Consider the following 25,914-nt stretch of genomic DNA (forward strand, 5'->3'; position numbering starts at 1 on the left):
ATTAAATATTTTCGTGCCACGCATATCTTATTACGCATGTAATTACATTGGGTTACCAATAGGATTGACGATATGGCAAACGGCAGCCAGTAAATTAATCAAATATACAACAGCCAGTTGCACAGCTAAGTGGCTGTTGTATAATGTTAACGCACTGTATACTTCTTATACTTTGACAGTGCGTTAACATTTACATATATATAAAATACTGAATTATAATTGTCCATGTTGTTAACCACATTAATTAATGCCGTGAATATTATTATTACTGTCCAGAATCAATGGGCTTGTAGTAAGAAACATAACCTTTCAAGTTTTGCCTGAGTCATTTATATGACTTGAGCCTTTACCTCACAATTGCAATGGCCAAAACTCTACTTAATTAACTATCACAAACAGCCATTTACAAATTTCACCAGTAAAGTTTTAAGGCTTCTTCCTTATTTGTACTTTGAACGATTGGTTTGATTTTTTGAGAAAAAAGTGATCATACAAATATCAAGGTGTCATTTCGTTTAAATAATGGTGTCATATTCGAACGGAGAAAAAGAGCGACCACACCCTTCATTCAATTATATAATCCTGTCACTAAACTATAGGCTAGTGGCATTAAACTATAAAACGCAAAAACTCCCATTCCACTAGTTCATAAATGCTGTATTAGTGCACTGCTTCTGAGTCTCACACTCTGAGATTATGAATTCAAGTTCACTAACTAACAAATATACAAAACAGCAAACTATAGAAAGAGTAGTGCTCTTAATGACTGCTTATGTATGTAGTCATACTTTTTTTATGTAAAGTCTTACCTTATTTATGGTAATAATGCGTAGCTATTATTGTTTGTCCAACATGTCACTCGAGCAATTCTTTCCATCCAATTAAAGAATTACCCTATACTATGCCCTAACACAGGATTCAACAACGTCCATTCAAGTTCGGAGTGTACATTGTTTTAGTGATACTGATACATGTATACTGCAGCTTACAGATTTGTCATTTTTTAAAACTGGTTGGTTTTTGAAGTTTCTTCAACTATATACGTAAAATAATGAAGCAACCCGAAAGAAAATGGGATTCTACAAAAAAAGTCCAAGTCTATTTGGCAATTTAGTAGTTTATTCTTAAATTAGTGTTTCTTTATAGAACTGAGAAAAGAAAAAATATAGGATGCAATACTGATGTAAACTCGCGATGGAATTCAATTGGCTGAAATGCCAAGTCTGACAAACTCAATATCAGTTTTCGACTAAGGCTCAGATGGTTGAACTGAGTACTAAGCTTATTGCGAATACCTTGAAATGACATCCAAATTGGGTCAACGTATATTGTATAAACGTCATAGTAAAGAAACAACACTTTGTAAGTGGATGACAGCAAATACCAAACCATATCAACTATTCCTATTTTCTCTCTAAGGAAGTCCCTTTTTTGGTAGTTTAGCGACTATAGATTGCAATATATGTATATGATTGTAAAATATAAGTTGAATACTGGATGTACAATACAGTAGAAAAACGAAAGAAAACTAGAACGGGAATCATTTAATACTGATTTACAAGAAGAGAACATACAAAAGGAATTATTCTTGTGGTGGAGGAACCTCTTTAATAACAATACGAGAAACTGAATTCCATCCACTGTATGCATTTGCGTTACCAAAACCAGCACAATTGCCGACCCGGAATCCAACTTGCAGTTTTCCTTTATGAATTTTGTTACAATATCCTTCAATGTGACGATGTCGATGGATATTTTGTGACTTTCCATTGGCCATGTAAAGAACTCCATCAATAGGAAGAGGGTTTTTACATTCAACTCCATTGAAAGTAAAATACCAACGTTTGCAACAACCATTGCACCCTGAAATTCGCAAGTTTCCTCCATAAAACACTTGAAGGGAAGTGTTGTCAAACTTTTTTGTAAATACACAATTCTAAAATGAAATTAAATCATTGCTAAAACAATATGTAATAATTCATAACAAAAGAAATATTTCATATACATGTTGCACCTGAATTAATCCATGATCTTTCTCATCATTTCTTTTCCAAGCACATTGTTTCCAGCTTGAAAAACTCATGGTATTTTTCAATGGTGGACCAGGATTACCTCGTTCACCTTTTTCTCCTTTAGATCCTACGTCTCCTTTTAAACCGTCTCGTCCGGCTGCTCCAGGTACACCGGGAACTCCTGGAACCCCGGGAATTCCACAGCTTGCTGAACATTGAGCCTTGAAAACGGTAGAGACAAATATTTTTACCTAAACAGTGAAGGCTCTATAAATATTGAATTGTGGCTCAAATTCAATATGGTTGAAGGAATAATAACAGCTTCTTTCTATTGCGTTGAAGTCTCTCCGATCCTAATGTATTTCTCAACGGATAATATGATCTTGTTTTTGTAAATTTCTTTGAGATGTTTCGAGTTGAACAACGCCCTTTTCCACCTTAATTCACATGAATCTATTTGCTGGGTGCTTATACAAAAGAGTTTGCAAATTGTAATTTCAATACTCATGAAGTATAAATAAACTACACGAATAAAGTTTCTCGCAACCTTAAAAAAGACTATTGCGTTAAAATATGCACTTGATTCTTGAACCGAAATTTTAACTTAAACCATTTCACAAAGTTAATGCTTCGAAACCTTTGAGTTTTTTTTCTTAAACGATGCACTGACTGTATTTGATAGCAACAACAAGGATACCATTAAAAGATTCATCTTCACTTTTATCATTTTCCCACCTCAGTTTACTTCTTTAAGTGCTCATCAATTAATTGTTTTGCTTGTAATGAAGAGCTAACTTCAGTCCTCTTTTTTAAGTATTTGCAATAAAACGGCTTCATTTCCGTTTCAGCAACATTGTTTTTTGATAATGGAGAAATGAGTAGAGTAGCCACGTAGTCTCTAAGCAAATTCATCATTATGATGGTAATCTACAATTGTTTGCTTAAAATTTGCAGTTGAATATGAATAGATCATGAATACTTAGCATAAAATGAGTATAAAATCCTCTTTTTTTGATGTTTACTAAACCAAAAATTTCTTACAATCATACTGACTCACATCTACTACGGTTAACGAGTGCATGAAAACAAGAGAAATAGATATTGTAAAATTATTTTAATTTGTTTTACTTTAATTGCATCGCTGATTACTTTGAAAAGAAGTTCCATGCAAGTTATAGCGTCATTTTAATGATTCGGATAAATATCTTGCATTTTTACTATTTTCTGTAGCACCACCATTCTCAAATTAAAAGCCCCAACAGGTTGCTAAGTATTAGCTCATAACAAGAAGTATAAAGCAATTTAGCTAGACATATGTTTGACCATGAAAGTTGTTAAATGCACGATCTTTAATCAAAAACTTTATTTTTTATGTAAATGACACTCTCCTTATAAGTATTTTTAGCCACTTGATCCCTTAATCCCATGCTTAATCCAGGTCTTGGAAACAATAACATTGCTCAGTGAATGCGCGTTGTTGCACAATTTTCTCATAATACTATCCCTAACCCTGACAATATGTTTATTATTCTAATGCTTTCGTTGTGAGGACACAAAAAATTTAATTAATTTTCGGATAAAGAATTCATGATCATTATTCACACAACGAAACAAACTACACCATACCGAGACGAGATTCGAACCTGCAAAAGACGAATAGAAAAATGCTCTTGGTCCTTTCGACAAAACGTCTATGTTAGCTACGGGTATTTCTCCCGCAAGTGAAATATAAGTATTTTTAGCCACTTGATCCCTTAATCCCATGCTTAATCCAGGTCTTGGAAACAATAACATTGCTCAGTGAATGCGCGTTGTTGCACAATTTTCTCATAATACTATCCCTAACCCTGACAATATGTTTATTTTTCTAATGCTTTCGTTGTGAGGACACAAAAAATTTAATTAATTTTCGGATAAAGAATTCATGATCATTATTCACATAACGAAACAAACTACACCATACCGAGACGAGATTCGAACCTGCAAAAGACGAATAGAAAAATGCTCTTGGTCCTTTCGACAAAACGGACTTCGTTCCTCACGCGGCAAATTGTTTTTACTTTGAACTAGGGGCATTTAAAATTTGATTAATTTTTTCCGCTGCTGTGAAGAATTTAACTACGTCGCGTGCTGAATGTGACGTACTTTCAATCCGCCCCTGATTATATATGTAACATTTAAGTACATATAAATGAAATATTGATAAGAAGAAAATACACAAAAACTACAATTTCATCCCGACAACCTTGTTTCGTGAGTTTTCACTCTTCAGGGGATAATAATAAATGAATACAAAAGCATGTGTTTAACTATATATACAAGAGGAATTTAGGGTAAAAATTAAGGTAGAATTACGTAATAAGCTAGGTGTATGATTAAAAATTGGATAAAAGTGTCTATCACGACAAGAGGAGACAAGTTCGTTACGTTTGTTGAGTTATGATAGTTGTGGTTGGTAGGTGATGAAGAATTTTTCTTTCAGGCATAGGTTGCATCTTATGTTGGCGCTGCTGTACGCTTTGTTGTGAGTAATGATGCTCCATGAGATATCATGAGCGATGTTGATGCCTTTTAGTGTCCATATGTGTTACTGAGTTCGGTAGAGGCAGTGTGGTTCTTGTGTCGAGTCTTAAATTCGTTTTAAGTCCGATGTAGGTCTCAGTTGTGTTAGTGTCTCCATAATTTCGTAAAAGCACTATTGCCAATACACATTTAATATAAAAGACAACTTTTTTGAAAATAGACATGTTTCGACATCGAAGGTGGCATCATGAGATGTCGAAACATGTCTATTTTCAAAAAAGTTGTCGTTTATATTAAATGTGTGTTAGTGTCCTAACATTTAACAGTTGTTTGGTAGATGACAGATGATTGTAGGCAGTTGAACTGGCCTGTCGGGATGAAATTGTAGTTTTTGTCTATTTTCTTCTTATTATCAATATTTATGCTCTGTTCTAACGCATCGAGCACTGTAATTACGGAAAATCAAATAAACAAAACTTCCTATAAATGAAATATATATGCATAAAGTACATAAATGTATATAAATGAATATAGACGTAATCATTTGTGATGATTTATCATTGCTGGTTAATTTGTTGGTCTTTGAAATCCCTTGTTTACTTCGGATTATAGCATGAATATATGAACATGACTCCAACCCCATTTGTCAATCTTCCACAATCCCTATGCATGGAACAAACTAGGGAGATGAATGCAAAATTGTTTAGAAGCATTTTGTTTCATTGATTGAACAGTTTAAGTCCTTGAGAGCACCTTTAGTCGTTGTGATTAAGGGACGGATCTAGAATTTTTTCGTTTTAAATCCAATGTAAGTGCATATAATTTACAACAGGCTTACCTATTACTGACACCTACTTTTCTAAATGTAGACTAAAGTGAAATTCACTAATAGTCGTCGAATCAGTGTTTAGGGGAAATAGTCAGTACGATCTAATAATCATACATTACCCAGATGATATGTGTTCCTTGTTCTTCGTTGACATGTTGACCCAGTGGCGGGTCTAAACTACGTCAAAATAAATTACTGCAGCACATTTTGGCGTGTATTTACATTTCTAAACACCTTAGAGGGTAATATATTGGTAAAATTATATTCTTTATAAGTTAAAAACCAATAGTGCTTTTCTGAAAGCAATTTGAATTTAAAATTGAGAAGCTATGATTTATTTTGACGTACACTGCAAACTGCAAAGCAATAAGGCATAAGAAACAAAAGGGGTCCAAATGCTGTGTGAAAAAACTTAGATCAAAATGTATGATCTTCATTTAGTTTGAGTTTACCAATGAAGCTATTGACAACTTTCCCAAAAGATTAATCAAGCAATTTTTTGAGTACGTCTGAAATTGCTTACTTTCTTGTAAACTGACAAATTCGTAATAGTCCACAATACGTTATGCCTACCTAAAGTAATTTATTATCATTCTCGTCATATTTCTTCCAAGCACATTGCTTCCATTTTGTAAAATATGTTTATGTTTGCATCATATAATTATACTCCCCCCCTTAAACCAGAAGTTCTTGGTTCCACGGCGTCTCTTATTTTGCTGAGCTTGCGTCTCTCTTTACTCCATGTATCAAAAAGAAAAAGATTCTGAAATTGCAATAATTTTTATTTGGCCTAATTTTTACTCGCAACAACGATCCGAGTGAAACAGTTCCTTAAAATAAATATTTATTCATGTAGGTCATTGTAAGAATAATTCATCTTCTATATGATTGAATTTAAAATTTTAATCAACTTATTTTCGTTTTATCTGGCATTAATAGTATTATTCATTGAGGAGTAAATAATAGACTTACTCAAATCGTTAAAATTAGAAAACTGAATTATTGTCATAAAATACACATGAATTTTTCACTAAACGGAAGCTTTAACATAAAATAGAGTTAAATGGAAAAGTGAATAAAGGAATTATTCTTGTGGAGGAGGAACCTCTTTAATAACAATACGAGAAACTGAATTCCATCCACTCTCTGCATCTGCATTACCATAACCAGCACAATTGCCGACCCAGAATCCAACTTGCACTTTTCCTTTATGAATTTTGTTACAATATCCTTCAATGTGACAATATTGAAGGATATTTTGTGACTTTCCATTGGCCATGTAAAGAACTCCATCAATAGGAAAAGGGTTGTTACATTCAACTCCATCGAAAGTAAAATACCAACGTTTGCAACAACCATTGCACCTATAAATTCGCAATGTTCCTCCATAAAACACTTGAAGGGAAGTGTTGTCAAACCTTTTTGTGAATACACAATTCTAAAATGAAATTAAATCATTTCTAAAACGATATGTAATAATTCATAACAAAAGAAATATTTCATATACTTATTGCACCTGAATTAATCCATGATCTTTAGCATCGTTTCTTTTCCAAGCACATTGTTTCCAACTTGAAAGGCTCGTGTCATTTTTCAACGAAGGACCAGGATTACCTCGTTCACCTTTTTCTCCTTTAGATCCTACGTCTCCTTTCAAACCGTCTCCTCCGGCTGCTCCAGGTACACCGGGAACTCCTGGAACCCCAGGAATTCCACAGCTTGCTGAACATTGAGCTTGAAAACGGTAGAGAAAAATGTTTTTGCCTAAACAGTGAAGACTCTATAAATATAGAATTGTGGCTCAAATTGAACATGGTTGAAGGGATAATAACAGCCTCTTTCTATTGCATTGAAGTCTCTCCGATCCTAATGTATTTCTCAACGGATACTATGATCTTGTTTTTGTAAATTTCTTTGAGATGTTCCGAGTTGAACAACGCCCTTTTCCACCTTAATTCATAGGAATCTATTTGCTGGGTGCTTATACAAAAGAGTTTGCAAATTATAATTTTAATTCTCAAGAAGTATAAATAAACTACACGAATAAAGTTTCTCGCGACCTTAAAAAAAAAAGACTATTGCGTTAAATTATGCACTTGATTCTTGAATCGCAATTTTAACTTAAACCATTTCACAAAGTTAATGCTTCCAAACCTTTGAGTTTTTTTTTCTTAAACGATGCACTGACTGTATTTGATAGCAACAACATGGATACCATTAAAAGATTCATCTTCACTTTTATCATTTTCCCACCTCTGTTTACTTCTTTAAGTGCTCATCAATAATTGTTTTGCTTGTAATGAAGAGCTAACTTTAGTCGTCTGTTTTAAGTATTTGCCATAAAACGGCTTCATTTCCGTTTTAGCAAACATTGTTTTTTGATAATGGAGAAATGAGTAGAGTAGCCACGTAATCTCTAAGCAAATTCATGATTATGATGGTAATGTACAATTGTTTTCTTAAAATTTGCAGTTGAATATGAATAGATTATGAATATTTAAGAAACCACAAGTATCACTCCGAGCCTCTTTTTTGGATGTTTATTAAACCAAAAATTTCTTCTAATCATACTGACTCACATCTACAACGGTTAACGAGTTTATAAAACTAGAGAAATAGAAATTTTAAAACTATTTTAATTTGTTTTGCTTTAATTGCATCAGTGATTACTTTGAAAAGAAGTTCCATGCAAATTATAGCGTCATTTTTATGATTAGGATAAATATCTTTCATTTTTTACAATTTTCTGTAGTACCAGCGATTCTCAAAACAAAAGCCCCAACAGGTTGCTGAGTATTGGCTCTTAACAAGAAGTATAAAGCATTATAGCTAGACATATGTTTCACCATGAAAGTTGTTAAATGCACGATCTTCAATCAAAAACTTTATTTTTGATGTAAATGACATTCTCCTTTATATGATCTACATTATGGAGTCCAAATATGAGGTGCATTACAGAATAACAATTAGCACCACTCAACCAAATATAATCCAGTTCTTCTAACACAGAATTAATAGAACAACACCACAGTGAATTTTTATCATTGCTACTGCACGTTCTTAACCCATTGACTGTAAGTTTATTTTTAATTTATAATCCGTGTGAGTTACATGCACGCGTGACACTTAAAAAAGACATTGTGATTGGTTTAGGACATCGTGCAGATCACTCGTGTTTTTTGCTAATTCGCGAAATGATTGGTTTAGGTTTCGGTGGAACTATAATGTGTTGAACTGTCATTAATAGGGTTAGCACTATTTTCCACCCAGCAAACCGCCCTTTACTTTACACAATCGGAAATAAATTAAAGATGGCGGCTAATGGGAAAGAACCAAAACCTAAAAGGAAACCATGCATGCACTGGTGCTAGGTCGTTTTGAGATGGCGAGTAATTTTATATTTTTATAATACAGTTTTTAATATCAATATATGAAAATATTTACAGATAAATGTTGCAGTATAAATTTTCATGCAACCACCTTAAGTTATAAACTTATAATCCAGGCTGGAAAATATGTCGTTTTTCGACGATTGTGTAAAATATTATATAAAATATTATATTGTGTAAAATATTAGATTGTGTAAAATATTATATTGTGTAAAATAATATATTTCAGAGTAAAGGGCGGTTTGCTGGGTGGAAAATAGTGCTAACCCATTAATAGAGTTCACTCATTAAAGTCTAGAGAAGTAAGTACGCAGCATAATATTTCAGTCTCTTCACTTTATGTTGGTCTGACGTGATAGTTGTATTATTTGTAATGCTACTGATTTATAAGCCAATAGAGCTTTTAGGTTTGGAATTGTTTAGGAAGTTGAACGGTATATTGTAGAAGTTCATTTAACAGGGAGGAATGATTAATTTTAAATCCTGCTAGAAGCAACTGCCATTAAATGAAAATTTTGCATATTCGACTGATAAGTAATTGATCATTTTTTAACTATCTTAAGTTCTTTGTTATTTATTAGTTCAAATTTTTTTTCATTGTTTATAAGCTATTGTGCAAGCGTAACTGCTTCAATTGATGGTCTATAAAACTTTCGATATCTCTATGATGCCAAGTTGACAATGACAACTGCCAAAACAGTAAAAACAGCCTTGATAAAAATTTGATAAAACATGTTTTGTATGGCATTGATTCGTGATTGATGGTGAACAGCGCGGATTCTTTATAAGTATGCAAGCATAAACGTCTATATATGAATTTAGTTGACATTCTTGTGCGCATTATGTACACATCACCGACTCGTCTTCGTTTACATTACTGTAAAGATGCCATGATCTAATATACAACCTTCACAGTGTTATCTTTTGGGTTTTTATCTTGTGCTATCAAGAACACTTTGTCCCTATAATCATGCACGTACTATGAGACAAAATTTCTTTGTAGTTTAAATGATATGATTAATACTGTTACAATGGAGCATTGACAAGATTTTGAATTATTTCGATTAGGCAGAAATATTTTCCTTATTTAGCTAAGTTTGGCGTCATTCAATATAGAAAGTATAGGTTTTACTTATCTTCATACAATAAAACAAACTTCACTTCCCTTTCAGCGAAAATATTGTAATCCCAGGTGTACTTCAAATTGAAGTAAAGTTATGCCACGTAATAATAAATCTTTGTTCTTACATCTAATAACGTGTCTTCTGATATAAATAGTCAAAATAAATAAGTGTCTACTTTGCATAACAGGAGTGAATATTATCGCACTGTCCAATCTTTCTTTAGAAGATTCTCTTTATTGTTATGCTAATACAAAAAATTGCTAAATTGATTTTCCATGTTGTCCACCACTGCAATGACGGCGTCAACATTAATATTACTCCCTAAAAGTAGAAATTGTTTGTAGTAAGAAACATGATTTTTTTTTAGTTGTACTTGAGTCATTTGTATGACTTGTATCTCTACCACTTGTATGACTTGTACTTTGCTAATTCTTCTATTTTAACCAACACAACAACACCATTTCCGCAATACAATATTATTAAACTTTAGTGGCTATAATTTTCTTTTAAAGCTACTACCAAGAATACCTGTAGTACACTGATAAAGGTTTGGAAGACGAGTATCGAGACTGATGCCACAAATGTCAAGAAATTGATCAAATTTTCCAACGACAAATTAATATCAATTACTAAAATTTGAATAAAGTTTGTGTGCAAAAGAAATAGCAATGATATTCAAACAGAAAATATCAAACAAGGAAAAAATACCAATACTGAGCGTGGCAAGGATGATTTCGCTACATATATGAATACGGAACATAAACTCTCAATGATTGAAATGAAATTCGCATTTTTTAGTTTTGCTATTTTACGTTTGTGAGCAAGAAGTCAGTACGTGGGATTGAATTTACCACGGGCGGAGAGGGAGGCTGAGCCTGCAGGCAGTTTTACAAACAATGAATAATTGATTACATAGGGATTACATAGGAGATGTGGGACAAGTGGGACTATCTCTTAAAAGTTCATTCAACTTTGATTTTGCGTTTGAATTTCGTATCAGAGTAATTATGTAGACGCATTTACATGAATTTTTGAAAATTTTTGGCCAGAAGAATCCTCACAAAGGTAAGAAATAGGAATAAGCCATTTTATTTCAGATATATTTGTAAAACTTGTAGTTTATTATAACATTTCATCAACAGTTTCAAACTATTCATTGCATGTGTGAGATTCAATTAGTGGCAAGCACAATTGTACCGAATCAATTAAATCTTCCAGTTCATTTTACCTTAAATTAAAGTATTTATCATTCACACATTACTATATTTTGAAGCACTCATTTTAATTGCACAATTTGCATTGATACCATAACAATGATTTTGTTGCATGTCATATAATATTGATAATAATTTTATCTGCATCTAAAATGTGTTGACAAGGTTATGGCAAAGTCAACATTAAGGCAACTTGCATGAAAAAATTGACCACATTGATCACAACCCAGCCAGTCTTCATTGTCATCCTCTCTGCATATTTTGCAAACAGCCACAATTTGCTCCCTAAAGATATTCATAATGAATTCCATATAAAATATTCAACTAAATGTTATTTATGCCTTATTGTGTAATATCATCATAGCAAGACCCAAGTAATGTTGACAGGATTTGTTTTCTCTCAGTCTCTATGTTTGCTGGGTTTTGATAGTCCAAGCCAAGGGCTAGAAATCAATCAAACTGATGCGAAATGAGCCGTTACTGAATAATCATGTTTGTAATATAGCTATTCAAGTAAAGTTAGGCTATTTCAAGCTTACCAAGCATATGTACACTCCACAGTTATACATATCTTCCTGTTTACAATGGAGTGGTTCAAAACATTGCCATGAGCTTGAGTTCCAACCTGTTTTTACATCTACCAAAGCACTAAAACAGTGACAAACATGACCACTTTGTTTGTTTATATGATACATCATCTGTTTATCAGGTCTCTTTTTGTCTGCACTTCCTCCAAGTTGGTCAAGTAGAGTCTGTTTTTGAGAACTTATCTATAGCCTATATTACACAAAATTACTGTTGCATTTAGTTAAAAATTTTCTCTTTGTTAATTAAGGAATTAAATTAGTTAATGTTTCTATAGATAGTAATTTTGCATGTAAATATGTGGACTGCTGGGCTAAGTATGCATATAATGCATGTCTATATTTTATTATTGCCTTCATTGATTAGCTCAAATACTTACCAGTAGTGTCCAGTGAATGTCATGGATGTTGATTGGAAAAAGGATAATTTTGGTTTGGTGAAAAGATCTATTAGCCCATGTGCGTCTTGTGCTTGAGTTGTTTTTAACAAAGTCCGAAATAAATGATTCTGCTGCAAGAACAGTAGTGTAGTTTTCAGTCAAACTCCACAAAAAAGCGTCAATTACCTAAAATCAAAAGAAAGCATAGTTTTAAGAGATTTCCTCGCCAGTTTTACGTGTACATAGCACTCATGGTTATAAACAATAACTTATAATGATAAATAAGAAGACTATATTAGACGCTTTTTTCTCTTACATAGTCAGTCAGCCAACCAGGTTTGAATGTGGTAACTTCTTTTTTAATAATTTTAATTCTTTTCAGTTATATCTTTGGACTGACAAGTGACCAAAGATCTACTTTTGATACATTCACAGGACCAAATTCCTGCACAGTATCCCCAAGACACTGTCTTTCTATAAAGACATTTATTCGTTGCCTTGGAGTCAGAAACAATGAATTGTATGTCAACTGTTTGCAAGTATCATTGTTGGTGCTATATTATTTAAAACATAGTGCATCAAGATACATTCACAATTTCAGTTCGTTTTGCAATGAATCACTGACCTTTCTTGATGTTCCAAGTTGTTGATTGGCGGTACTTCAGTGCTTTCTTGTGATTCCTGGATTTCCTCTGTTTCACTCTCATACAACAATTCTTGCTCAACTGGCTCTTCAAGTGCATTCTGGAACGTAAATTGTGAGTAAAAATTATAATTTGTAAAAAGAGCTCGTCAGTCGAGGTTGCGAAAATGAAAATTATCTCACCTTGTTTGATGATACCGCGCGCTCTTAACTTATGTCTGGGATCATTGTTGTGATATAGTTATTAGCATGCTTTTTTTTTGGAACGAAGAGGCAATTTTTTATGAAATACTTGATGATACTCCACACTTGTTACTTTCGAACGCTTTTTTGTTGGACTATTTCCAATTGGGAAACCTTCACTGACTGGGCAATTTCGATTTAAGATTTCGTGCAGTTTATTTGCGTAGTCAAGCGCTTCTTTCAAAGGTTTTAGTTCGTTGACGGTGAATGCCTGATTTCGAACAAGGCTCAACTTGGAAACAAAGGGTTGAGTAACTTTCTTACTGACAAGGTCGTGAATTTTACTTATTACTCTATTACTATAGGTAGTTTTCATGTAGCACTTTGATGAGGTTGTCATATTGTTTTGGTCTTAGAAATGTCTGCTCATAGTTTATCTAAAACGGTTTTTTTCGCTTTTTTCAAGCTGTTCGCTGTTGGATAAAGAGTCTTGTCAAGATAGTAGTCCGTAAAAACTTTTATTTCACGAATTTGGATTGTTGCTGGGGAGCCAAATTTTTGACTGTTCTGCAATTTTTGATATGTTTTGGTGGCGTAATTGTGCTCAGGAGATTTTTTTTGTTTATTTGCCCCTCCTCGCGAGTCCTAAAAATGGTCATTTTGCTTAGCCTGTTGATTTAAAATGTGATAACTGTTTAATATATCTCGTTGTAATACAGCGTTTGAAATCTGACCTTTCTGATCCATGTATGCATTGCCTAGTTTATGTGTTTATTTGTAAATGGATTTGAAAATCGCAATTGGTACATTGCCTTTATTATTTTCGAAAACGGGTGGAGCTATAAAAACACGTAGAGATGATGCTTAGGTCCGTTAGTACTTTTGTAATAATTAGCGTAAATTAAAATTTGTAAAGTAAACTCAATGAACACTTTTTCAGTTACATATTGTATTTTGCAGTGCCGTACTTTTTGATGCTATGCACTGTTTCCTTACCATTTATTGAAAAGCGTTTGTGGTCTTTGCGTTTGTTGTGCGTTTGTGAACAAACAAATGACGTCGACGATAACACAGCTTAAGATTCTAAAATCCTCTCCAAACTTTCAGCACCTCCTTCATATTTTCCAGCAAATAATGCTCTGGTTGTCCAACACTATTGAAATATGTCCTGATGAATTCAATTTCCTTGTTTCGCATATCTGTCGCAGTTATGTCAAGTATTGAGTTCGTATCACTCGACATTATTCCGTTTTTAATAGTAAGTTAAACAGGCGAGGACCCTTAATGATCGAATAAATTGGAAATTCAGGGCTCTGACATACGTATACTATGTACATAACAATCCCTCTTCAATTTTCGGCCTGGTTTTCAAACCTTACTTGACATCAAATGTAAAATCTGCCAATTTGCTATTTTTAAGTTGTCGTCATTACACTAACACCCATAATTTTCAAACTGTAGTTGTCTCTTGAAGAAAACCTACAAGTTTAGCTTCCTTCTTGAGCGTTCACGAGCCACATTTTTAAATAAATGAACAGGCTCTTTAGTTTGACACGATGCAGTCAAAAGAAAACCCGGTTTAAAAATATAACTAAAAGCATGCAGTTTCATTGGTAGTTTAATTTTCATGCCTGGAATGACATACATACATACATACATATATTTCCACATTTAAAAAAAGAGAAAAAAACCTTTTTCCTCGATTTGGATGTCGAAATTCGAGATACCTGTTGTACAGTAGGTATTGTGTAGTTTAGCGTTGATTCCGTTTAATACTTTTTCGATGTTACTGCCAAGTGAGAGTGAATATTGCAACCACGATGTGTTTTTTTTGTGATTTATATTTTTACACTTATGATTCGAGGCATTTATGTTCTAGTTAACTACGTGCAGTTATGCCACACGGATAACGTACATAAAACTGTACTTAAACTTAAGTGCATTTGCGTAACTAGTAATGTCAAGTGCGTCGTTTTAATTACGCGTATGTTTAAAACTAGGATTGGCTATTTCCTCTGATTTTTGTGGATAATTCTAGACAAAATATTGTGCACTCTTTATGTACGTCAGTATACAATAGTATGTACGTGTATAACCCGACTAAGTGTAAATGACATACCTATAAAGGTTTTCATTCATAAAACGATTTACACAAATACATGTTAAGATTATGGATTATGAACGTTATACAAATTTTGAATGATGTCTTAATACGAGATGTAAAAACAGTAAAATTAATAACTAAATATTTTGCTGCGCCAGTGTAATTTTGGGAAAGCTTCTTTAAAATATTTCATGAGTTGTTTGAACCTGCGTCCCGTGTCGCATGCCGCATTATCAAAGAGAGCAATAATATTTAATTATTGTTCTTTTGCTGTATGTGTTTTAAATCTACTATTCTTACTGGTGAATGTCTGCAGGCTCAGCCTCCCTCTCCGCCCGTGGTAAATTGAATCCCTCAGTACGTCACGTTTGAGCAAAAAGTACACAGTGCTTTGGTTCTGACTCTCTTAGGCCGTGTTACTAAAGATTACGTCATCTCCATGTGGCATTGAAAAAAGCCTGAGTTCTAGCATTCTTAGCTCACGATAAAATGTAATGAATCAGTGGTTGTTAGTTAAGCCTGTAACATTGCATTACAATTTTGTCAAGTTAAAGCGAACTGAATCTTTGAGTCTTTGCCTATTATGAAGGATGTAAAGGGTTGATAAAGGAAATAAATTGTTTTTTAATTTTTTGATTTTGTAAGTAATACGTAGTTAACTGAATGTGATGAATGTTAGCTATATAGTTTCGAGTTAGCTTAAGTCCACGAGTCGATGAAGCCCCCAAACATCAAAGACGCTGCGCTTGAAAGAATTAATGAAGACGCTAAACAACAGACGAAATTGCGATGGCATACATGGATGATGCACACAAAGAAGTAAAAAGGAAGCTATGCAGAATTAACGAATCACCCAATACAATACAGTAAAAAAAACGAAAGAAAACTAGAACGGGAATCATTTAATACTGATTTACAAGAAGAGAACATAAAAAAGGAATTATTCTTGTGGAGGAGGAACCTCTCTAATAACAATACGAAAAACTGAATTCCATCCACTGTATGCATCTGCGTTACCAAAACCTGCACAATTGCCGACCCGGAATCCAACTTGCACTTTTCCTCTATGAATTTTGTTACAATATCCTTCAATGTGACGATATTGAAGGATATTTTGTGACTTTCCATTGGCCATGTAAAGAACTCCATCAATAGGAAGAGGGTTTTTACATTCAACTCCGTTGAAAGTAAAATACCAACGTTTGCAACAAGCATTGCACCCATGAATTTGCAAGTTTCCTCCATAAAACACTTGAAGGGAAGTGTTTTCAAACTTTTTTATGAATACACAATTCTAAAATGAAACTAAATCATTGCTAAAACAATATGTAATAATTCATAACAAAAGAAATATTTCATATACTTGTTGCACCTGAATTAATCCATGATCTTTGAGATCATTTCTTTTCCAAGCACATTGTTTCCAGCTTGAAAAGCTCATGTCATTTTTCAACGGAGGACCAGGATTACCTCGTTCACCTTTTTCTCCTTTAGATCCTACGTCTCCTTTTAAACCGTCTCGTCCGGCTGCTCCAGGTACACCAGGAACTCCTCGAGCCCCAGGAATTCCACAGCTTGCTGAACATTGAGCCTTTAAAACGGTAGAGAAAAATGTTTTTACCTAAACAGTGAAGGCTCTCTAAATATTTAATTTTGACTCAAATTAAATATAGTTGAAGGAATAATAACAGCTTCTTTCTATTGCATGGAAGTCTCTCCTATCCTAATGTCTTTCTCAACGGATAATATGATCTTGTTTTTGTAAATTTCTTTGAGATGCTCCGAGTTAAACAACGCCATTTTTCAACCATAATTCACAGGAATCTATTTGCTGGGTGCTTATACAAAAGAGACAGATCTGACTGTCTTATTGTTGTACATTGTGTTAAAATGCTTGTAGAATTTGAACAAGCATCACACGGTCATTGGTTTTCATTGGCTCATTTTGTTTGGCAATCAACTTTGTCTTAAAAATTAATTTTCCACCTGATAAATCTGTCATTCCAATATTAAATACCGAATATATATTTATTAACCTTTTCTTATGTCTGGATTAATTAGCTTCACAACCAGCCATATCTTAAAGATTTGTCATTGCGGAAGGCAAAAGGAGGTAGCTCAAATCGGAAAAGTCACCTAAAAAAGCTGTAAATCAGGTTTGTAATTGATATTGACTTAACTGCACATAGCATAATGTTACCTAACATCTTGAGTGATGGCATCATGTACATGGGAATATGAATCTGTGAATATAATGGAGTTTACATTATAAATAACACCTAATTATGTATCATGAGTTGATGCATGCAATGTCAAACATATTCAAACTTTCAAGTTTGTGGCTTGTATGAAACCTTTCAATTGCTTTTAATAGTATACATTGGTATGCAGTTGAATTTTCCTCCAATGTCTTGTAGAGAGATAAACCAATATAATGTTTACTTTCTGGCTTGTATATTGTAAATAAACTGAAGAATAAGTCTTTTGTTTATCGTGTTTTGTAGGGAGAAGTGCGAGCCTATGACTGTCACCAAAGAAGAGAAGAAAAGTATAAGTGAATTGAAGAAGCTAGAAAGTTGGAGGTTTATCCCTCGTGATTTGATTTATATTCATTTTGTTATTGTCTTAAGACCAGAGAAATGCTACATTGCATTTGTAATGAGAAATGAAACTTGCAGTGATTAAAAAATACGTTGTCTATATTAAACTTAAAGTCAATGATTATTTCAATATATGTAGCTGTCTTATTTCACTCCACAGCAAAGAGAACAAGAAGAAAAACGAGAAAGAAAGGCGAAGAGAAAAGAAGACAAACTAAACAGAGGGAAGAAGAGAAAAAGATACTGGAGGTAAAGTATTTTCATCCATGAATTGCTGGTCAAAAATAAGAAGTTATGAAAATTGCTTTAAAACGTAGATGTGCTATTTTACGCGTTTGATGTTTTCATGATGTTAAATAAGTCGAATTGTTTAATGAATAGCTATGGTTTGTGCCAAAGCAGTCTTTTTTTATTTACTCAAGGAATATTTTGGTACTGTTAAGGTTATAATTACTTAAAATATGTTTTTTAAAGTGTCAACATGTTTCTGCAGGAGGAAACACGTCGGCGTAAGATTAAAGAAGACAAGAATGAGAAGGTAAGATTATCTGTAAATCGAAAATATTAATGATTGAACTGCTTGATTTAGAATATTGGTATGTCTAAAATCACTTGTAGATAAAATATATACAAACATAAAAGTTGCTGTTACAAACTTAGTAAGAAAATAATAAACGCATTCGTCACGTGATCGCTTACATTAGACATTTAATCATAAATCATATTTTTTGTTAGACGAAGTTTAAGAAAACGCACGTTCCTCAGAAAGGCTGGACAATCGCAACCAATTCAAGAGTATCAAACACCCGTAAATGTAATCCTGTTTTAGTCAACGATTCTGTAGTTACTCCATTGAATATTATAATCCGCGGGAGACGCTTTATACCGTGAGAAAGCGTCAGTAAGCCCAGATTCATGTGAAAGTAAAGCACCTAGTCCTCCACCTTCAGTATGGAAAGTACCTGAATACGTACCCCCAAGATGGAATCCTGAGAAACAAAATGATCATAAAAATATCAAGGTGCCATTTCGTTTAAACAATGATGTCATATTGGAACGGAGAAAAGACCAACCACGCCCTTCAATCAATTATATAATCCTGTCATGTTAACTCCAAGTAAATTAAAGAATGAATTTATGAATCAACATATAAACAAAAGTTCCTTAAAAGATTCCGATCCTAATCTCCTAATTGATACCCCTGTAAAGTTCTCAGGAAAATGGATAATCGTGATCAAGCTGCTGCATCAAGTCCATATTCAAATATTTCTGGTTTGCCAAGTTTTTTAAATCTCCTACGGAAGGAAATGGTCGAGATTCTCCTCAGAAAACCTACTTTGTTTGGACCAGAGGAACCGAATCGTGTTCTTTTCAGCCTATTTTTCAAAACAATATTCATGTTTCATAATGATGAAAATGAATACTACAGTATCTATCTTTACTTATGAATGAAGTAGCTATATGAGCAATAAATTTCTTAATGAACATCAATTTAATTGAATGTTTTTATTTTCAGTAAGTAAATAAACAAAGAAAAACACATGGTTGAATTATTTTGCAATCTCCATTTGTCAGGCAGGGGAATGCGAAAGAATGAAGAAAATAGAGGCTTATTCATGTTGACAAACTCGGTGAAAGTTTGGAGTTATAGAAATCAGAACGCAAATCAGACATACAGTTTGAGTGGCATAAAATTACAAAAATGTAAAAAAATTCTCCAAGCTCGTAAAAGCCGTGTGAGATCACTGCAATTGACCTGATTTCGAGATCACTTACAAACCGTACGAACAATTAAGCTTTTTTTATATCATTGTGCTTTTTGTGTGTAGTTTTGCCTTATTTCTGTGTACAACTATAGTTTGTTCAATATGTCACGCGGGAAATTTTACGCAATTACACAACAATATCACCTAACACAGGTGTTAACAACCATTTTTAAGAACTGATTGTACATTGTTTTAGTGAAACGTTTATATACACTGAAACTTACAGATATGTCATTGGTCATTTAAGTTTCTTCAACTATTCAAAACAGCGAAACAAACCAGTAGAAATAATATTCTTTCAAAAAAACTTCCAAGTTTATCATGCAGAATGCGCAGAAAATTAGCAAAGAAGAATTCAATTTGCAGCGTTTCTAACATGACTTGGCGTTTCTCAATCAAAAGAACTGAGAAAAAATATAGGATGCAATACTGATGTAAAGTTGCAGTGGAATTCAATTGCCTGAAATGCCGAGTCTGTCAAACTCAATATCAGTTTTTTGACTAAGGCTCAGATGGTTGACCTGAGTACTAAGCATATTGTGAATAATTTGAAATGACTTCCAAAATGAGTCAACATATATTGTATGGAAGTCATAGTAAGAAACAACACTTTGTAAATGAATGACAGCAAATACCAAACCATATGAACTATTCCTATTTTTCTCTTAAAGGAAGTCCACTTTTTTGGTAGTTTAGCGATTATAGATTGCAATATACGTATACGATTGTAAAATGTATGTTAGACATACTAGATGTACAATACAGTAAAAAAACACGAAAGAAAACTAGAACGGGAATCATTTAATACTGACTTTACAAGATGAGAACATACAAAAGGAATTAATCTTGTGGAGGAGGAACCTCTTTAATAACAATACGAGAAACTGAATTCCATCCACTGTATGCATTTGCGTTACCAAAACTTGCACAATTGCCAACCCAGAATCCAACTTGCACTTTTCCTCTATGAATTTTGTTACAATATCCTTCAATGTGACGATGTCGATGGATATTTTGTGACTTTCCTTTCTCCATGTAAAGAACTCCATCAATAGGAAGAGGGTTTTTACATTCAACTCCATTGAAAGTAAAATACCAACGTTTGCAAACAATGATTGCAATTATGAATTCGCAGTTTCCTCCATAAAACACTTGAAGGAAGTGTTGTCAAACTTTTGTGAATAAACAATTCTAAAATGAAATTAAATCGTTGCTAAAACGATATAATAATTCATAACAAAAGAAATATTTCATATACTTGTTGCACCTGAATTAATCCATGATCTTTACCGTCGTTTTTTTCCAAGCACATTGTTTCCAGCTTGAAAAGCTCATGTCATTTTCAACGGAGGACCAGGATTACTCTGTTCACCTTTTTCTCCTTTAGATCCTACGTCTCCTTTTAAACTGTCTCGTCCGGCTGCTCCAGGTACACCAGGAACTCCTCGAGCCCCAGGAATTCCACAGCTTGCTGAACATTGAGCCTTTAAAACGGTAGAGAAAATGTTTTACCTAAACAGTGAAGGCTCTCTAAATATTTAATTTTGACTCAAATTAAATATAGTTGAAGGAATAATAACAGCTTCTTTCTATTGCATGGAAGTCTCTCCTATCCTAATGTCTTTCTCAACGGATAATATGATCTTGTTTTTGTAAATTTCTTTGAGATGCTCCGAGTTAAACAACGCCATTTTTCAACCATAATTCACAGGAATCTATTTGCTGGGTGCTTATACAAAAGAGACAGATCTGACTGTCTTATTGTTGTACATTGTGTTAAAATGCTTGTAGAATTTGAACAAGCATCACACGGTCATTGGTTTTCATTGGCTCATTTTGTTTGGCAATCAACTTTGTCTTAAAAATTAATTTTCCACCTGATAAATCTGTCATTCCAATATTAAATACCGAATATATATTTATTAACCTTTCATGTCTGGATTAATTAGCTTCACAACCAGCCATATCTTAAAGATTTGTCATTGCGGAAAAAGGAGGTAGCTCAAATCGGAAAAGTCACCTAAAAAAGCTGTAAATCAGGTTTGTAATTGATATTGACTTAACTGCACATAGCATAATGTTACCTAACATCTTGAGTGATGGCATCATGTACATGGGAATATGAATCTGTGAATATAATGGAGTTTACATTATAAATAACACCTAATTATGTATCATGAGTTGATGCATGCAATGTCAAACATATTCAAACTTTCAAGTTTGTGGCTTGTATGAAACCTTTCAATTGCTTTTAATAGTATACATTGGTATGCAGTTGAATTTTCCTCCAATGTCTTGTAGAGAGATAAACCAATATAATGTTTACTTTCTGGCTTGTATATTGTAAATAAACTGAAGAATAAGTCTTTTGTTTATCGTGTTTTGTAGGGAGAAGTGCGAGCCTATGACTGTCACCAAAGAAGAGAAGAAAAGTATAAGTGAATTGAAGAAGCTAGAAAGTTGGAGGTTTATCCCTCGTGATTTGATTTATATTCATTTTGTTATTGTCTTAAGACCAGAGAAATGCTACATTGCATTTGTAATGAGAAATGAAACTTGCAGTGATTAAAAAATACGTTGTCTATATTAAACTTAAAGTCAATGATTATTTCAATATATGTAGCTGTCTTATTTCACTCCACAGCAAAGAGAACAAGAAGAAAACGAGAAAGAAAGGCGAAGAGAAAAGAAGACAAACTAAACAGAGGGAAGAAGAGAAAAGATACTGGAGGTAAAGTATTTTCATCCATGAATTGCTGGTCAAAATAAGAAGTTATGAAAATTGCTTTAAAACGTAGATGTGCTATTTTACGCGTTTGATGTTTTCATGATGTTAAATAAGTCGAATTGTTTAATGAATAGCTATGGTTTGTGCCAAAGCAGTCTTTTTATTTACTCAAGGAATATTTTGGTACTGTTAGGTTATAATTACTTAAAATATGTTTTTTAGTGTCAACATGTTTCTGCAGGAGGAAACACGTCGGCGTAAGATTAAAGAAGACAAGAATGAGAAGGTAAGATTATCTGTAAATCGAAAATATTAATGATTGAACTGCTTGATTTAGAATATTGGTATGTCTAAAATCACTTGTAGATAAAATATATACAAACATAAAAGTTGCTGTTACAAACTTAGTAAGAAAATAATAAACGCATTCGTCACGTGATCGCTTACATTAGACATTTAATCATAAATCATATTTTGTTAGACGAAGTTTAAGAAAACGCACGTTCCTCAGAAAGGCTGGACAATCGCAACCAATTCAAGAGTATCAAACACCCGTAAATGTAATCCTGTTTTAGTCAACGATTCTGTAGTTACTCCATTGAATATTATAACCGCGGGAGACGCTTTATACCGTGAGAAAGCGTCAGTAAGCCCAGATTCATGTGAAAGTAAAGCACCTAGTCCTCCACCTTCAGTATGGAAAGTACCTGAATACGTACCCCCAAGATGGAATCCTGAGAAACAAAATGATCATAAAAATATCAAGGTGCCATTTCGTTTAAACAATGATGTCATATTGGAACGGAGAAAAAGACCAACCACGCCCTTCAATCAATTATATAATCCTGTCATGTTAACTCCAAGTAAATTAAAGAATGAATTTATGAATCAACATATAAACAAAAGTTCCTTAAAAGATTCCGATCCTAATCTCCTAATTGATACCCCTGTAAAGTTCTCAGGAAAAATGGATAATCGTGATCAAGCTGCTGCATCAAGTCCATATTCAAATATTTCTGGTTTGCCAAGTTTTTTTAAATCTCCTACGGAAGGAAATGGTCGAGATTCTCCTCAGAAAACCTACTCTTTGTTTGGACCAGAGGAACCGAATCGTGTTCTTTTTCAGCCTATTTTTCAAAACAATATTCATGTTTCATAATGATGAAAATGAATACTACAGTATCTATCTTTACTTATGAATGAAGTAGCTATATGAGCAATAAATTTCTTAATGAACATCAATTTAATTGAATGTTTTTATTTTCAGTAAGTAAATAAACAAAGAAAAACACATGGTTGAATTATTTTGCAATCTCCATTTGTCAGGCAGGGGAATGCGAAAGAATGAAGAAAATAGAGGCTTATTCATGTTGACAAACTCGGTGAAAGTTTGGAGTTATAGAAATCAGAACGCAAATCAGACATACAGTTTGAGTGGCATAAAATTACAAAAATGTAAAAAAATTCTCCAAGCTCGTAAAGCCGTGTGAGATCACTGCAATTGACCTGATTTCGAGATCACTTACAAACCGTATGAACAATTAAGCTTTTTATATCATTGTGCTTTTGTGTGTAGTTTTGCCTTATTTCTGTGTACAACTATAGTTTGTTCAATATGTCACGCGGGAAATTTTACGCAATTACACAACAATATCACCTAACACAGGTGTTAACAACCATTTTTAAGAACTGATTGTACATTGTTTTAGTGAAACGTTTATATACACTGAAACTTACAGATATGTCATTGGTCATTTAAGTTTCTTCAACTATTCAAAACAGCGAAACAAACCAGTAGAAATAATATTCTTTCAAAAAACTTCCAAGTTTATCATGCAGAATGCGCAGAAAATTAGCAAAGAAGAATTCAATTTGCAGCGTTTCTAACATGACTTGGCGTTTCTCAATCAAAAGAACTGAGAAAAAATATAGGATGCAATACTGATGTAAAGTTGCAGTGGAATTCAATTGCCTGAAATGCCGAGTCTGTCAAACTCAATATCAGTTTTTGACTAAGGCTCAGATGGTTGACCTGAGTACTAAGCATATTGTGAATAATTTGAAATGACTTCCAAAATGAGTCAACATATATTGTATGGAAGTCATAGTAAAGAAACAACACTTTGTAAATGAATGACAGCAAATACCAAACCATATGAACTATTCCTATTTTTCTCTTAAAGGAAGTCCACTTTTTTGGTAGTTTAGCGATTATAGATTGCAATATACGTATACGATTGTAAAATGTATGTTAGACATACTAGATGTACAATACAGTAAAAAAACACGAAAGAAAACTAGAACGGGAATCATTTAATACTGACTTTACAAGATGAGAACATACAAAAGGAATTAATCTTGTGGAGGAGGAACCTCTTTAATAACAATACGAGAAACTGAATTCCATCCACTGTATGCATTTGCGTTACCAAAACTTGCACAATTGCCAACCCAGAATCCAACTTGCACTTTTCCTCTATGAATTTTGTTACAATATCCTTCAATGTGACGATGTCGATGGATATTTTGTGACTTTCCTTTCTCCATGTAAAGAACTCCATCAATAGGAAGAGGGTTTTTACATTCAACTCCATTGAAAGTAAAATACCAACGTTTGCAACAATGATTGCAATTATGAATTCGCAAGTTTCCTCCATAAAACACTTGAAGGGAAGTGTTGTCAAACTTTTTTGTGAATAAACAATTCTAAAATGAAATTAAATCGTTGCTAAAACGATATGTAATAATTCATAACAAAAGAAATATTTCATATACTTGTTGCACCTGAATTAATCCATGATCTTTACCGTCGTTTCTTTTCCAAGCACATTGTTTCCAGCTTGAAAAGCTCATGTCATTTTTCAACGGAGGACCAGGATTACCTCGTTCACCTTTTTCTCCTTTAGATCCTACGTTTCCTTTTAAACCGTCTCGTCCGGCTGCTCCAGGTACACCGGGAACTCCTGGAACCCCGGGAATTCCACAGCTTGCTGAACATTGAGCCTTGAAAACGGTAGAGAAAAATGTTTTTACCTAAACAGTGAAGGTTCTATAAATATTGACTTGTGGCTCAAATTCAATATGGTTGAAGGAATAATAACAGCTTCTTTCTATTACGTTGAAGTCTCTCCGATCCTAATGTATTCCTCAACGGATAATATGATCTTGTTTTTGTAAATTTCTTTGAGATGCTCCGAGTTGAACAACGCCCTTTTCAACCTTATTTCACAGGAATCTATTTGCTGGGTACTTATACAAAAGAGTTTGCAAATTGTAATTTCAATACTCATGAAGTATAAATAAACTACACGAATAAAGTTTCTCGCAACCTTAAAAAAGACTATTGCGTTAAAATATGCACTTGATTCTTGAACCGAAATTTTAACTTAAACCATTTCACAAAGTTAATGCTTCCAAACCTTTGAGTTTTTTTTCTTAAACGATGCACTGACTGTATTTGATAGCAGCAACACGGATACCATGATAAGATTCATCTTCACTTTTATCATTTTCCCACCTCAGTTTGCTTCTTTAAATGCTCATTAATTAAAGGTTTTGCTTGTAATGAAGAGCTAACTTTAGTCCTCTGTTTTAAGTATTTGGAATAAAACGGATTCATTTCCGTTTCAGCAACATTGTTTTTTGATAATGGAGAAATGAGTAGAGTAGCCACGTAATCTCCAAGCAAATTCATGATTATGATGGTAATGTAGAATTGTTTGCTTAAAATTTGCAGTTGAATATGAATACATTATGAATATTTAAGAAACCACAAAAAATCACTCTGAGCATAAAATCCTCTTTTTTGGATGTTTATTAAACCAAACATTTCTTC

General features: G+C 33.3%; 3 protein-coding genes, 2 long non-coding RNA genes and 1 pseudogene across 8 annotated transcripts; 2 read left to right on the top strand and 4 right to left on the bottom strand.

Annotated features, from left to right (window-relative positions):
• Positions 1-1,529: 1,529 nt before the first annotated feature.
• On the bottom strand, positions 1,530-2,808 carry LOC124440075 (collagen triple helix repeat-containing protein 1-like). 2 transcript variants are annotated; one of them, XM_046990405.1, is made up of 3 exons: positions 2,650-2,808; positions 2,015-2,233; positions 1,530-1,936 (listed from the first exon to the last, which is right to left on the bottom strand). In XM_046990405.1, the coding sequence occupies exons 1-3, from the start codon at positions 2,737-2,739 to the stop codon at positions 1,583-1,585; spliced, it is 663 nt and encodes a 220-aa protein (XP_046846361.1). In that variant the 5' UTR covers positions 2,740-2,808; the 3' UTR covers positions 1,530-1,582. The 2 variants fall into 2 exon arrangements, with proteins under 2 accessions (XP_046846361.1, XP_046846360.1); XM_046990404.1 differs by having other exon boundaries at positions 2,015-2,263; positions 2,650-2,781.
• Positions 2,809-6,247: 3,439 nt separating this feature from the next.
• LOC124440469 (collagen triple helix repeat-containing protein 1-like) lies at positions 6,248-7,178 on the bottom strand. Its single transcript, XM_046990861.1, has 3 exons — positions 7,166-7,178; positions 6,881-7,128; positions 6,248-6,802 (listed from the first exon to the last, which is right to left on the bottom strand). The coding sequence occupies exons 1-3, from the start codon at positions 7,176-7,178 to the stop codon at positions 6,449-6,451; spliced, it is 615 nt and encodes a 204-aa protein (XP_046846817.1). The 3' UTR covers positions 6,248-6,448.
• Positions 7,179-10,943: 3,765 nt separating this feature from the next.
• On the bottom strand, positions 10,944-14,004 carry LOC124440089. 2 transcript variants are annotated; one of them, XR_006946547.1, is made up of 5 exons: positions 13,878-14,004; positions 12,681-12,799; positions 12,056-12,241; positions 11,631-11,739; positions 10,944-11,376 (listed from the first exon to the last, which is right to left on the bottom strand). It is a non-coding gene; the product is annotated as an uncharacterized LOC124440089 (long non-coding RNA). The 2 variants fall into 2 exon arrangements; XR_006946548.1 differs by lacking the exons at positions 12,681-12,799; positions 13,878-14,004 and adding an exon at positions 12,372-12,417.
• On the top strand, positions 12,452-17,776 carry LOC124440092. 2 transcript variants are annotated; one of them, XR_006946553.1, is made up of 6 exons: positions 12,452-12,575; positions 12,657-12,813; positions 16,480-16,586; positions 17,047-17,141; positions 17,490-17,567; positions 17,746-17,776. It is a non-coding gene; the product is annotated as an uncharacterized LOC124440092 (long non-coding RNA). The 2 variants fall into 2 exon arrangements; XR_006946552.1 differs by lacking the exons at positions 16,480-16,586; positions 17,047-17,141; positions 17,490-17,567; positions 17,746-17,776 and adding an exon at positions 13,348-13,614.
• Position 17,777: 1 nt separating this feature from the next.
• On the top strand, positions 17,778-19,076 carry LOC124440085 (annotated as a pseudogene).
• A 5,301-nt stretch (positions 19,077-24,377) lies between these two features.
• On the bottom strand, positions 24,378-25,890 carry LOC124440077 (collagen triple helix repeat-containing protein 1-like). The gene is made up of 3 exons (XM_046990407.1): positions 25,499-25,890; positions 24,864-25,082; positions 24,378-24,785 (listed from the first exon to the last, which is right to left on the bottom strand). The coding sequence occupies exons 1-3, from the start codon at positions 25,586-25,588 to the stop codon at positions 24,432-24,434; spliced, it is 663 nt and encodes a 220-aa protein (XP_046846363.1). The 5' UTR covers positions 25,589-25,890; the 3' UTR covers positions 24,378-24,431.
• Between the last annotated feature and the right edge of the window lie 24 nt (positions 25,891-25,914).

The sequence above is a fragment of the Xenia sp. Carnegie-2017 genome, unplaced genomic scaffold, assembly GCF_021976095.1.
Source record: "Xenia sp. Carnegie-2017 unplaced genomic scaffold, XeniaSp_v1 HiC_scaffold_2, whole genome shotgun sequence".
In the NCBI taxonomy this organism is placed as follows: Eukaryota; Metazoa; Cnidaria; class Anthozoa; order Malacalcyonacea; family Xeniidae; genus Xenia; species Xenia sp. Carnegie-2017.

What these genes read in the sequence shown, in the direction of transcription:
- LOC124440075 (XM_046990404.1), bottom strand. Translation starts at nt 2,739, where the DNA reads ATGATAAAAGTGAAGATGAATCTTTTAATGGTATCCTTGTTGTTGCTA. An exon ending in TTAAGAAAAAAAACTCAAAG is followed by an intron (nt 2,264 to 2,649) that starts GTTTCGAAGCAT and finishes TTCACTGTTTAG; the next exon opens with GTAAAAATATTTGTCTCTAC. An exon ending in AAGATCATGGATTAATTCAG is followed by an intron (nt 1,937 to 2,014) that starts GTGCAACATGTA and finishes ATTTCATTTTAG; the next exon opens with AATTGTGTATTTACAAAAAA.
- LOC124440077 (XM_046990407.1), bottom strand. Translation starts at nt 25,588, where the DNA reads ATGATAAAAGTGAAGATGAATCTTATCATGGTATCCGTGTTGCTGCTA. An exon ending in TTAAGAAAAAAAACTCAAAG is followed by an intron (nt 25,083 to 25,498) that starts GTTTGGAAGCAT and finishes ACCGTTTTCAAG; the next exon opens with GCTCAATGTTCAGCAAGCTG. An exon ending in AAGATCATGGATTAATTCAG is followed by an intron (nt 24,786 to 24,863) that starts GTGCAACAAGTA and finishes ATTTCATTTTAG; the next exon opens with AATTGTTTATTCACAAAAAA.
- LOC124440469 (XM_046990861.1), bottom strand. An exon ending in AAGATCATGGATTAATTCAG is followed by an intron (nt 6,803 to 6,880) that starts GTGCAATAAGTA and finishes ATTTCATTTTAG; the next exon opens with AATTGTGTATTCACAAAAAG.